The sequence below is a fragment of the Peromyscus californicus genome, unplaced genomic scaffold (genome assembly GCF_007827085.1).
Source record: "Peromyscus californicus insignis strain IS unplaced genomic scaffold, ASM782708v3 Scaffold_9__1_contigs__length_137607984, whole genome shotgun sequence".
NCBI lineage: Eukaryota > Metazoa > Chordata > Mammalia > Rodentia > Cricetidae > Peromyscus > Peromyscus californicus.
In genome coordinates, this window is record NW_026294617.1 from 10,478,966 (window position 1) to 10,493,230 (window position 14,265).

The 14,265-nt window shown below is 40.0% G+C and overlaps 1 protein-coding gene across 7 annotated transcripts in view; it reads left to right on the forward strand.

Moving 5' to 3' along the window:
* Mecom (MDS1 and EVI1 complex locus) overlaps positions 1–14,265 on the forward strand; it is a 560,554-nt gene that overhangs the window by 267,456 nt on the left and 278,833 nt on the right. For all 7 annotated transcript variants that reach the window (XM_052731452.1, XM_052731454.1, XM_052731458.1 and 4 more), the window contains exon 2: positions 12,575–12,918. In XM_052731452.1, coding sequence (XP_052587412.1) covers positions 12,575–12,918 — 344 coding nt within the window. The remainder of the gene's footprint in view (positions 1–12,574; positions 12,919–14,265) is intronic.

Below are 14,265 nucleotides of genomic sequence, written 5' to 3' on the forward strand. Positions count from 1 at the left end.
TATGTGATTCTGAATACCTCAGGTATCACTCTTCACAGAGCTACATTACAGAAGTTTTCTCTTGAATAGTCTTGATTCACCCAGATTTACATGGACTTGTCACCAGTGTATCTCAGTGAGCAGTGTCAGATGCTTTGGAGTAGAACTCATTGTTGTCGGTTTTCCTAAGAGCTGGGTTCCACAATGTTGAAAAGTAGATATCACTTCCGTTCATTGTCTCACTCATGTTGCCCACCTCAGCTCTCAACTGTTGGCTTCAGAGGATCCTCGTACCTTTCTCTCTCTGATGCTGCAACAATGTATGCATGTCATTGTGCTTGGCCCCAAAATGGATGTTTGGATCTGTTATCTTCATTAAGTAGTGTGATGCCAGATTTTACTAAATCTAATTTTCGTAGCTATACCCTATTGAAACAAAAAACTTATTAAAGAGTATCACAAGAAGTCCTTTAAAATGATCTTTTCATCCCATAGGAAATACCCAAAGCACTCAGGTGTGCTTTTCTAGTTAGTTAGAGTTGATTTTGACTTGTAGGCAGCTGTGGGTAGTACTTTGTACTTTGGTGGGACCCCATCAACTGGTGGTAGTACGGGGAGTCAGCAAGCAGCAGGACTGCCTGCCAATTTTCTGCTATGTGTCATACTGGGTGGATACAGCTTCCAGGCTAATCTGGCCAGCTTCCTCTCCTGGTGTGTCAACTCTTCTGAGGTCAATTAAACCCATACCTGGCCTATTTGGAACAGCATCTAATTGCAGCTAGAAGATGATGTCATAGTGTGGGCTATGGACAGCAGTTGAGAGGTACACTGAGGCTGGAAGGCAGTGCCATGCCATTGGGTAGAACTTGGAGTCCTCATCAGTGAAGTCTACATGTGAAATACATGCTCGTCAGTTATGTCACGAGACCCCTCCTCCTCTGAGCAGTTTTCTCTTGGCTCATCCTGTAACAGAAAAGTGAGTGAGTCACTTGAGAACCTGCTGGAACTGCCATTTCCTGAGTTATCTGTAGGCTCAGCAAGAGCAAATAATTCCTGTGTTCATCTTCACAAGAACTTGGTGATATTCTAAAATCCACATGTATAAAAATTATATTTCTACCAAAAATTAAAATTAAGAAGTATATTCTTAAACAAACCAAAGGAATAAACTAGTGCATAGTGTTGTTCCTTGGAACTTGTAGGGGATGGGAGAAGACTCTTGGAGACAAAGTCCCTAGATATTTTCCTCTTTAACAAAATAAAAGAACTTGCCTCTAACCTACACAAACCCTCCTGCAAACTTTGTCATCGCTAGGTCAAGTCCAACGACTACTGCAGTGCCACAGCTATTTAAATACTTGTTGCTACACTGAATTGCTTAGGAACAATGACAGGAAGAGAAAGTGAGTTCAGTAGACACATTTCCATATGTGTGAATATCTTCCATCTGTTGTTGGTTGAATCTCTGCATGGGAGGAGTTTGTAGATACAAAGGACCAATGGCATATGGTTTCCATCAGTCTAAGGCTGGAGATGCCCAACCACACAGAAACTTACAAGCATTTCTTGTTCCATTCTTCACTGTTCTGAACCTCAACTTAGTCCTCTTCTGTTGCCCAGTCAAATACTTCCTCCTATCCCTGTCTTTGCTACTCAGTGCTAAGTTCCATGCTGGTAGAAGCTTTATTGTCTTCAGTTCCATATCTGTCCTATAAACCTTGTGAAACTTCAGTCACAACATGATACTGAAAAAATATCTCCAAATGGATGCATGAGGAAGCCTGAATGATAGCATCTTTGACAAGGACTACCACCTTGACAGTTGTTCATCTGATTCCTCTTTGAATGCTAGAAAGGGATTTAAACCTGAACCCCTTTGCAGTCTTTCCACAGGATTTCAATGGGGACATGCAGCGGAAGTGTTCAAATCATACTGGTAATGCCTGGAACATCTGTTTAAACCTTCACTTTCATAGTACGAGCCCACCAAAGATTTTGAAAGTCAAATGTATATTTATTCCATGGAGGAAACTTTATCAACCAGTGCAAAAGTTTACTGGCACTAGCTCGTGATATAATGGGCAGTTTAACTCCTGCTAACTGCAAATAATTTTTCAACAGTGTTTATGATTGTGGTAGAGTTTAGTGAGGTAGAAGTACAGATAGCATAAATATTTCAACAAAAGCCTATTGTGCCAGCGACAGAAATAAATTAGACCCAGTTTGTAAATAAATTCAGTTTTGCAAGCATTTATAATCTTCTCTAGCTATAAACTATAGTAATTTATTCAGAAGAGGCCCTGGATGCCTTTCTTAAGAAGTCACTTGTCATTAGGAGACGCTGCCTGGTGCCCGTCAACTGTCTTAGACTGTGTGACTCAACTAGGCAGGAAGGATACTATACAGACCACCTAATGCTACTAGTTCTTACACATGTTGATAATGACAATTCCCAGACTCCAGGCACAGTTTGGTAGTCTATGAAGTTGTCATATTATATCAGTCCCTTAAATACCTAGCTTGTGTTACCACTTAACAATGTTGAAATTACCCCTTCCCAATCATAAGTGCAGCTGGTGTATATATACATATACACATATACAAACACATCTGTTCACATTTTTCTGAAAACAATTTTTACAAAGTGTATAATGTTTTCTCAAATTAAACAAAAACGTTTTCCTTTATGTTTTCAGTGACATCCCATCCCCCTGGTTTTGAATGATTTCATGTTTCATGTGATGTGGTGTTGGGAAACTCAATCTGGCCCCCTTTAGAGTGCAGAAGGGGGCAGCAGACGGCACTCTGGCAACATCTAGACTTATTTACACAAAAGCTGTTATATTTGCAGTAAGGCAGAGTCTCAGCTGAAATGATCTGAATGGAGGGAATTCCCCCATCATGTTGCTTTAGGACACAAATCACTGCTGTCTTTTTATTAACAAACCTGTGACAATAAGGGCCACGTCTCATTAAAAAAAGTACCCTAAGTTTGAGAGTCTAACAAGATTTTGTTCTTCGGGTACTCTGCCTCTCATCAAGCCAATAGTGTGGTTATGCGAGTGGTTAATTGCCTGCTCACATTCCTTGTTATCAGCAAGCCACGACTCCCTCTTCTGCCCGACACGCACAATTATTTTCTTTGTGCAGGACTCCTGGCTGGAAGTAAGTTCTGTTTTGTAGGGGTAGGGAAGGTCTTCATTGGGTCTATTGTGGAATGGACCTGAACTCTCTCTCTCTCTCTCTCTCTCTCTCTCTCTCTCTCTCTCTCTCTCTCTCTCTCTCTCTTTCTCTCTCTCTCTGTCTGTCTTTCTCTCTCTCTCTGTCTCTGTCTCTCTCTCTCTCCTCTCTCTCTCTGTCTCTGCCTCTCTGTCTCTCTCTGTCTCTGTCTCTCTTTCTCTCTCTCCTTACTCCCATCTCCGGCAGAGCAGCTTGGCTCAGCATATGTATTGAGCGAGGGCTCTCAAATTCCTCTACTTCCTGATCTTCATTTTCTGGAGGCAGTTTTGACTCTTCTCTCCCAGGAAATACTGGAATTCAATGTCCTTGCTAGGGAATGTACGACTGGACTTTTTCCTTCATCCTTAGCTCCTGAGGTTTGATCTCTCCTTCTGAGACAAGAAGGCTCTTCTGCCAAAAGCCACCAAGCCACACTTAGGTAATCCTAACAAACAGGCTGGGGCGCTGGGGTCCCAAGCAGAACCGAGTGAAGCAGAGCTGTGGTCAAAGAGACCAATGCTGCCCATCAGCGCAGGCACATTAATGCTCCCGCATGTCTCAGCCACCTTTAAACACTCTTTGTAAAGAAGCAAATCAGATCTCTCCTTAGCATGCTTTCCTCTGAAACCACCATCAACAACATAAACAAATTAGCCATAGTAAACCACACGTTCTGCCCACAGACAAACCACAGCCCTCACCAGAGGGCAGTGTACTTAATGTGAGAACAACAGCCCGGCTTTATAAGCTTCCACTGGGAATCAATTCCAGTTTCACTGGTTAGAGCTGGGCTGGGGAGCCAGAGCATACTTTCTCCTAGGTTACAGGTTGTGGGAGATCCAATGAATTTCCAAAGTGTCTTTCTAGGAAACATATTTTCTAAGTTTTTGGCATGCCAAGCTTTGAGCATTTTCCGGTTTTCATTATTGCTTGAACAGAACGGACCTGGACATGAACTTGCCCAACATGCTTGTTGAATGGGATTAGAAACGGGGTCTACAGTGTGCTGTGGCTCCCCAGCTTCTCCTTTCAGGTGGCTCCAGAGTTCAGAGGTGTTGCAGAGGCAACTGCCTCTTTCACTCCTGCTTTCCCAAGCTTTATGGTCCTCCATCTTGGCCCCTGGGGAGTTGTGAAATATTCTCTATACCTTCCTCATGCTGATATACTTCCTTTCTTGACAATGGCTAGTCCTAAACCATCGTGTCCAGCCCTAAACCAATGTGTTCCGTCATCAGTACATTCCTCCTCTGATAGTGTTTTCTTAAATACCTGTTTAAACAGTGATTTAGATAAGAGTGTCCCATTTGTGTGCAGCAGGAAATGCCTGCCTTCTTTTAGATATGCTGGCAAATAATTGCTGTAGATAGGGCTTGCATACTGAAAGGCTGTACTCTGCTCAGTGCAGATGCCTAAGAAGTAATCTGCCAGTAGGTTATGATGTAAATACGGGGTATTTCTGCTTTACTTTAAATGAATCTGAAGGAAAGTCACTTTGGGGATATAAAAGGCTTATGAAGAAAGCTATCAGGTCAGAGGTCACCAAAAATCTCTTAAAAATTTGTATTGCTAAAAGAGAGTTCAGGCCAGTGACTGTACTGTGGAAGGAACATTGGCATGTACTGAGCCTGGTCCTACCTGGTCTTCCAGTCTGAACTGGTCACTAGGCTCCCTAACAACACAATATGCCAAACATTAACCTGGTCATGCTTTCTCTCAGGGCATTACCCACAGAACTTTAGTGTCTCTGTTTTGGTTATCTTGGAGTCTGTAAATAGATGCCCAAAGGTTTTACTTATACCTCAACTATGAATTTTCTAGCAATTTCTTTCCATAACCACTTGAAAAATGCTCAGCACCATTTCTGAAGAGAAGCTTCTGGAAGCAGCTAAGCCCATCTCATAATAGGAGTACCCATTTAATTCTCAAGCTATATTGCTCAGTGAAGTGTCTGTGGAATTCCTAGGATGGTGGGAAAACTCTTAACCAGATTTACAAGCCACAGGAAAGGCAAGAGCTATGCCGTAATATGAGAAAAATATATATTTACCCTCTGTAAGTCCTTTGTTTTCAATCCCTCTGGTGTTCTCGGCCATCTCCTCTGCTGTCTCTCCCAACCCTCTTTCTTTCTAGATCTTTCTGACAGCAGACTGATGAAGTACTTTTAGGAACTTGTGTGGGGTAGCAAGGCCTACAGGGAAGAGATGAAATAGGTCACAACAAGGAGGCTAACAGAAACACCAAGAGCGCAAAGGATCTTGGAAGACCATTAAGAAAATCCCGCATGCCAAGCCATGTTGGCAGGCTATGTCACAAATACGCCCTAGAGACTCAGATGCTACAAATAGGGACCAGAGTCAAAACATGCCACTGAGAGTGTTTTCTTTTCACCCTTTTCTGGGAGCATGGTGCTTTGAAGACTGTCTGCAGTGACCTCTCTAGGACAGTGACCTCTAGGAGACACCTCTGTTTTGGAACCTGTGCTGCTAGATTCTAGCAGAATCCTTTGCAGCTCGTTTGTCCTCGTTTTGGAAATCTATTTTCCTCACTTTTATAGTTTCCTTTCCTCATTTCATCGGGATGTTATATTTCATTTTTGGGGACATTTTCACAGAGTGTTTCAATGGCCAGCTCATTGCCTCCTCCTTTGCTCAGTTCATGCATGTGGTATTACTTGGGCTCCTCCCTTCCCCCCAAACCCAGCATGTTTTCAATGGCTCTGTTGCTGGTGGAGAAGAGCTGGCCCCTGAGGTCCAGCTTTCTCATAAATGTGCCTCTGTCACCACTCTGGAATTGTCCTGAGGAGGGAAGAAGAGAATGTCCTGTTTTAACTTGGAAAGGAAACTGAAGTCTTCCTCCTCCGTCCCCTGGCCACTGGTCAGCATGCACAGACTCATAGACTGGTGTCCATATGCTCACGTCCTCTTTGGAGGTCCCTGGTGGGGTTCTGAGGTTTGGCCAAGCCTCCTCTCCTGAAGCTGGGCTCACATCCTCTGCACTCAGCCACGTGTAATCCTTCCTGTCTGCCTGTGAGTTGGGCACAAAGTACCGGCGCTTGGGCCCACCCTCTTCTTTAGTAGCAATTAACCTTTACTACAGAACTTCCTTTGAAGTTTGCTCATGTTTTTATTACAAAACTGCAATGAGGAACATAATGGGGGGAAATGTCTAAATTTCTGAGTTACCTAATCTGTTCAATTCCCTAGTTGGGCTTCTCTTGGCGGCTGTTCCGTGCAGCTATGATCTCAGCCAGTCTGCCTGAGATCTCAAACCTTGTTTCTGTCTCAGCCTATTTTTAAGATTAGGGAGCTGCTCAACACCCCCCACACACACACATGCATGCACACACACGTGCACGCACACACACAGACACACACAGATACACACACACAAATACACACACACTGACTTACACACACTGACTTACACACACACACACACTGACTTACACAGAGACACACAGACACACAGACATACAGACAGACAGACAGACACACACACACACACACACACACACACACCACTCAGATACTAGCAAATGCACATGGATATGTATATTATGGGCAAGTTTGTACAGCCAAGTCAACGTGATTTTTTGTTTGATCACTCCACTTTTTAGTTAAACTAGAGCTATGTGCTCTAAATATTAGCATTAATATTGCATTAGTTGCTGAACATTTTCTATCAATGAACTGATGTGGTAAGCAGAAAGGAGAAACATTTCCGCTACCATCAGTAAGGACAACAAATGCTATTAATGGGCTGAAACTCAGGAGTTTGAATGGCATCTGCCCAGAGATTTTCAGTTAGACTCAGCAGAGAGGCCAAAGGAAACAAATGGTGAGTTATATAAATCCCACAAAAGAGAAAGCATTTTAGGCCAGCCTTGCAAATAAGGGCCAAAGAATTATGAGTGAAATGGCTTTTTTTTTCTTTTTTTTTTTTTTCCTAGCCTGCCGTTCACAGGCGCTCCAATAAATGAAATCATTTTTCCTCTCCTTTTCACTCAGTAGTAAATCACTAGTAATCCAAGGCTGGGAGAAAAGCAACTATGAAATTCAAAGAAAATATGAGGGAATGCCCCACCCATGTCAGCATAGGTGAAGACTTTCTAAGAAAATACAAAAACATAAAGACAATGTGAACTTAGTTCCACTAGAGTTAAAAAGTTATTTTACCACATCAAATGGCAAATTAGTGGGAAAATGAATAAAATCACATCAAATGGCTAATTTGTCTATCATTAATAAGACAGATTTGAAGTTCATTTAAAAAATAGAGAAAACAATGCTAATTTGTAATGAATGACTGATAAAATATTTAGTCTTAGTAATCACTAAAGTATAAATTAAAGAAACAACTGATCAAAATGAAAAACAGAACATAATAGTACCTGTGAGTATTGTTGGCAGGAGTATAAATTGATAAATGCATTTGGAAAAGAAACTGCCAATACTCACTAGGTTTTATTTAGTTTTAAACAGGGATCCCATCTAAGGAAATTGAAATGGATGAATAAAAATATTTATATAGAGGGTATTTATTTTGCTACCAAAAGAATCCCCATAGCAACATGAATACTACAGAAACAGTTCACTTACTGTGGATTCTTATAAAGGAAGTATATGCAGCAATTACAGTTAAGTTTATTGGAAAAAAGAGAAACTGTTCACAATAAACTATCCAATGAAAAAGCTGAACAATAAACTCAAGAGCCAATACTTTGGGTGAGACAAACTTCTAGACATATTTTTAAAAAATCTAAAAAGTAAGTGGCCTATGAATGAAAGACAAGACAGTATGTGAACAGTTGCTAACTGTAGACATCCAACTTAGTACATTTTACTATCAGATTTCACATTTGAATAATGGAAAGTTGTTTTTCTCATCATTTTTCACCACTGGATTGTGGTGAGTGTCAAAACTGGAAAGTACGGATACAGCAATGGAGCTATTGTTATTATTGGTATTACCCTTTCAATTTCCCCCTTGAATTTTTTTCTAAATAAAACTCTTCCCAGCTGGAAACCTGGATAGTTATTCAAAGAGCCACAGAAATACGTAGAATCTAACTGAAGTATGGGTTGTTGCTTTGTCTCCAAAGATATTAGAACACTTAAAATTTGAAGTGAAGAGGTTGATTTCTAGTAGTATTTCCCAGATCATTTGTCTCCAACCCAACAACAAGCTTTTCTCTCTGTCCTCACTGGGTTAATGACATTACAAAGGATGCATGAAGCAAATTACAGTTGGAGGCAGCTCAGCTCTAAGAAGTTACAAGGGTTATTTATCTTTATGGGCCCACTGATGTATGTCACACTCCCTACCTGATACTTACCTATTGTAAATGTGCTCAATCTGTCAGAGCAATATCCAGGAAATCTTTAATTGACTATAGCTATAGCCCAGGGAATAGATCTACCAATTTCCCCCCAACAACAGAGATTTAATGGAGATAGAATAATGGAAGTTGTTTTTCATTTAGATGGAATGTTTTAGTAGATTTTTGAAGAGTTATTGAGTAATGTCTATAAAGATGTTAGTTTATTTTCACTTATGCAAATATTCAATATGGTGTGATAAACTGCATTCATGTTGAAAACTTTATAAATACTAGATTGTATTAAAACTTGATTGTATGTTTTGATAACTAAAAGTCAGCAGTTTTATAATTTCTGTTTTTGTCATCCCAGCCCTTTTTATATTTAATTCAAATGATACAGGCTGGCAGACAAATTGCCTAGGCTTTCCCGTCTATGAGAAAGCCTGCATGGGGGTGACTAGAACTGAATCTTTCCCCACACTTGCTTGATTGCTGTAAGTTGTTCTTTAGGCTTAATCAAAATGTTATTTTGTCATCGCTAGCAGGGTTGTATTTGGGCTTAAGTTCTAATTCTCATGTGGAGCCAGCAGGGCACATGTACATCTTGCTGGAGCTGGGACTCGGCACCCTTGCTTAGGCTCTGCACTTGCAGGGTTTGTGGGTAACAGGGAGACGATGGCACTCGCTATGACAGTGGGAAAAAGCACAGACATGACTGACTCAATCTTTCTCTAGGATCTGAGACCCCTTTGCTGAACTTGACAGTAGGATTGATTAACTCAGGGAGGAAACAGAGGAAATTTTCCTGGCCTTTCATAGAGAATTACTGGAAGAACATTGTTCTGTTTATTTAGGTGCCTTTTTATTTTCTACTTCTTAGATGGGGAAGTTTATAAATTCCATAATGTTCTTCATTTTGTAGAATTCCTCAAAGGAAATAGAATCCTCACAATGAGCAATAACCCCCTTTGAGGATTTCTATCATAGCTTTCCATTTAGGGCAGTTGAATGCTACACTTCTGGAGAGATGGCTTTGATTTTAATTTTATTCATTCATTCATTCATTCATTTTCTGAGACATGGTAACTATAGCCTAAGTTTGTTTCAAACTACTGACCTTACAGAATCCTCCTGCCTCCAGTCCTCCAAGGAGCTGGAACACAGGGCTGTGTTACCATGTCTGGTGTGGAAATGGTTTCTGTATGTTTTTTCTGCATCTAAACTGTCAATAAATATTTTGATGAAGCATAGAATTAGATGGAATTTTCAAGCGCATTCATATCCTGATGATATCTCTTTGGGTGTTATTAAAATAGTTTATTTTGATGCTAGATATGAATGAAAAGTCTAGTAATTTACTGTGTCCCGCTTTATTTCTTTAAGGTTTTTAGGATCAAAATACTTTCCAATTTTAGTAGGAAAGCATTGATTTGGCATAATAGGTATAATAGGTCAGTAAAATTATATGCAAGGTTAATAGTCTATTTAATGAGGATTCATTAAACAGCTATGTGCAGATGACTTGGAGAATTCCTGTGAAGTGAGAATTCTAACACCTACCTTTCCTAGGGTCTATTTCCTTGTTGGAGATAAAACAGCCAACATATTAACTCCTAAGTGCAATGCATGTTATTTGGTTGCAGAACTGAGAGGTAAAGTGCCATAAGCTTAATGAGGAAGGAGATGCTTGTGTTGACTGAGATGCTCACAGGATACTTTGGAACTCACCTGGAATTTGACCTGGAAGCAAGACTGGTGGTTGGTTAGACCAGAGTACAAGTGGGTAACCAGGATGGAAGAACTGCTTGCCAAGTTTAGAAACCAAAGATCAGTTTGCAGTCCAAGCATTCTTGTTGAGTATTGAGAATTAGAGGGATGACTTAAAAAAAAAAAAGAGATTTTTTTTTTTTCTAACAAAGAGTTTCTTCTTTAGCTTGAGATTCTGGGAGCCACTGGAGTCTGCTGAGCAGGAAAGAAGGTATGCTGGGAAGATGAATTCAGTATTGAGGGCCACAGTCAAGAGACTGGTTAGTCTAGAGACCAATGGAGCTCAAGCACTGTTAGAAAATTCAGGCGTGCAAAGTGAATTGAAAGAATCAGATGAAATTTATGAATTTTGAGGAAGAATAGATTATAAGAAAAGGAGAGCAAGCTCTGTGTTACATTTTATCTGATGTGGATAATTAGGGGAAAAATAACATTTCTAATTGAACTGAGGGAATGGACAAGGTGCTTGACTGGAGAGCAGGTGACAATGTTTACATTTTCAGACATGCTGAACTTGAATGATAATGAACTTACATGCTGAGAACTATGTAACAAACACAAGCTTGCACCCCATACTTCTGTCACATGGTTGGTATAAATGGCATTCTTTCAATGTTTGAATCAAAATCTAACCCTTCATTAAAAGATAGCTTTGCATGGATTATCACTTTGTGTTTTCTGAAACTATAAGAGGCAGGACCCAATTCTCGATGAACAGTTCATGAATAGTTGTGCATTCCTGTAATGAATCAGGGAAGAAATTGAGGGTAGAATGTGTCTTCTATCTTGTAGCCTAATAACCCATCTTAGAAGGCTTTAATAACACATACAATTGTAGGGCTGGTAGGAGAGTAAAGGTCACTAATCCGAGACTAGAGTTCTTCCCTATCACAAATAACTCATGATTACCCAGGCTGTGCTAGAAATGCTACGACAATCACAAGCTACCCAATCTACCCTCTGGTGGTTCTGACCAGAGTCAGCTTCATCACTTTAGCCCTTTTTTTCTTTCTTCTGTCCTTGAAGCTCTTATGAGTCAAACCAATGAGAGATGACCTTCAGTTCATAACCCTAGTAGAAAGAAACACATGCCTATTTGCTTAAGGACTGTGGCAATTCCCTTCAGCTGGTAGGAAATTCTATTTAGCCATTATTCTTTCCATTCCCCTACTTAGCCCCCAGAGTCCCCACATATATTCCATGTTGACCTCAGAGTCTCATGGCACACTCAAGGATTTTGGTGCAGGGTTGTGCTGTTATGTTTCTAACACCTCTGTGATCACTTCCAAATTCTTGCAGCCTCTCTGGGATTCTCTATGCAGAGGCAGTCGAATCCCTCTCACTTGCTAGTCTGGAGACTTTTTTTTTCTCTTTTTGGGTATACCCAGAGTACCCTCCTATCTCTTTACTCTGAAGATCTGTTATTTTTGTATGTATATTATGTATGTGAATGTTTGCCTGCATGTGCGTATGTGCACTATGTGCTTGCCTGATACCTATGGAGGCCAGAAGAGGGCGTCAGATTTCCTGGAACAGTAATTACAAGTGGTTATAATGGATTACTGCATAGGTGCTGGGAACCAAACCCCAGTCTTTTGCAAGAGCAGTAAGTACTCTTAGCCATTGAGCAAGCTGAGCAGCCCCCCAAATCTACATAACTTTAAAAATGATTTTAGCTTTCAGTACTTTTGAGTTTCTGTAGAATAAGCTACTGAAGCAAGGAAATACCAATGACTTGGTGATTTGTTTGAAACAGGAAAGAAAAAAAATAAAACAAAAAACTAATGGGAAGAGCAAACACAAACTAATATTACCATCAATAATCTAACTACACAGATTTAAGCCTTTTTACACATGGCAGCCTTTGGAGTCCTTGATATCCTGTTACATTAATTTAAGGTTCCACAGATTGATTGATGCAGCTTTCTGATATGGTATATTTAGGATGGTTTGGGGAGTAGTTGTCTCCATACTTCTTATCTCTATTTTATTCAGACCAATAAATAAGCTACTGGGTGATCCGCATGTGAGTGATGGGTGGGGCTGGCCTATGCAAGTATTATTAACAGTTGAGGATTAACATACTTGATTTATTACTTTATCCCAGATAAACCAGAAGCCATAATCAACCACTCCTCCCCTGTGAATAATAGAGATTCTTAATGGGACACATTTTAACAATGGCCTTCTCTGTTTAGCTTGCAGTGAACAACTTACTACAGTCTCTACCCCTGTGGAATTTGTCTTGGTTTACTAGTAGAAATTCATGAAGTTCTTATTTATTTGCAGGTAATGAATGTGCTTATGGCAACTACCCTGAAATACCTTTGGAAGAAATGCCAGATGCTGGTGCAGATGGGATAGCCAATGCTCCCTCTCTCCACATCCAAGAGCCATGCTCTCCGGCCACATCCAGTGAGTCATTCACTCCCAAGGAGGGCTCTCCTTACAAAGTCCCCATCTACATCCCTGATGACATCCCTATTCCTGATGAATTTGAACTTCGAGAGTCAACTATGCCCGGAGCAGGACTTGGAATATGGACCAAAAGGAAGATTGAAATAGGTGAAAGGTTTGGGCCGTACATGGGAGAGCAGAGGTCGGACCTGAAAGAGTCCAGTTACGGATGGGAGGTAAGAATGTCTTTTGAGTCAGCACATATATGCATTCAGGACTATAAAGAAGAGATTAATTATGTGTGTGGCCATGAGGATATTCCATTTGTGGGAGCATGTCTTCAAGGTGATGTTTAAGAATAAACTCTCTTACAATCTCATTGCTTGATAAAGTGATGTGTTGCTTAAAGGGATAGCATGATAAAAGGGATCTCAACTGAAGAATGGTCAAGGAAGCATATCAATTTAAAAAGATGAAAAGAAGAGGTTGTGGTTTCTGAGTTATCATTCAGAAAATTGGATCTGGCCATCTTAAAGAGCACGCAGCATCAGCAGACAAGCTTGCTCTTAGGCATGTATGCTGTGTGTGATCTTTTAGGAGGCAGAGAAGTCTGGAAGAATTGGAGTAAAGCATATGTTTTCTCCATTTTGTAGCTGTAGGTCAATTTGGTTTTACTTTAGTTCTATATTTTCATTTACCTCTATCTTCCTCTTATATACTTTACCTCTTCTTAATAAAAGAAGACCATTTTTAATTCTATATGCTTCGTCAAAATGTGCACAGTAGTCATCACTGAAATCTGTGATGATTCTTTATATTTAAATTGATATAATGATTAATTCATATATTAAAATAAGAGTGCTAAGTGATTATAAAATTAGTCACTAGTTTCAGCTGTACATTGCATAGAACCCATCAGGCAGCATCCAACAATTGATGTCATTAATTACAATATCTACCTTAATTTTATTTCAATAAGGACAGGTAATGTGCAGTTCTAAACTTATCATTTTGTACCAATGCACTGTATGTCTGTGGCTGTGCACACATATACTATGTATTTATTTTTGTTTTTAGTTCTGACCTCCCTAGTGGATACTGGGATTACAGGCTTATGCTATCAAGTCTGGCTTATTTTTAGAGCTTAAAAAGTGATGTGACTAAATCATAACATCATAATTTCTGGAAAATCTGGTCTGCAGCAGAAAAACTTGTAGGTGACTTCTGCATAGGTCAACAGTTGTGGAGATGTGAGGGAACTCTTCCTTAATGGAATTTCAGCTGGATGGAAATCAGATAAACAGGATTTATTTTGGTATGTTCCCTTAATATTTATGATCATTAATAGAATATCTGGTTAGCTTTTAAATAGAAATGATTCTACAGTGCCTGCAGGATGTAATTCCAGTTTTTTTGTCCTCTTGCCTTATATATGTCCCCTTGTAAAATTTATTCAAAATTCCACAATGAAAACAGCCCTAATTCAAATTCTGAAACACCAAAAGTTAAGGATCGAACATGATTACAAGTGAGCATGCCTTCTGAGGTTTTGTTGCTGACCATAACCTAGGGATGGCTGTGCT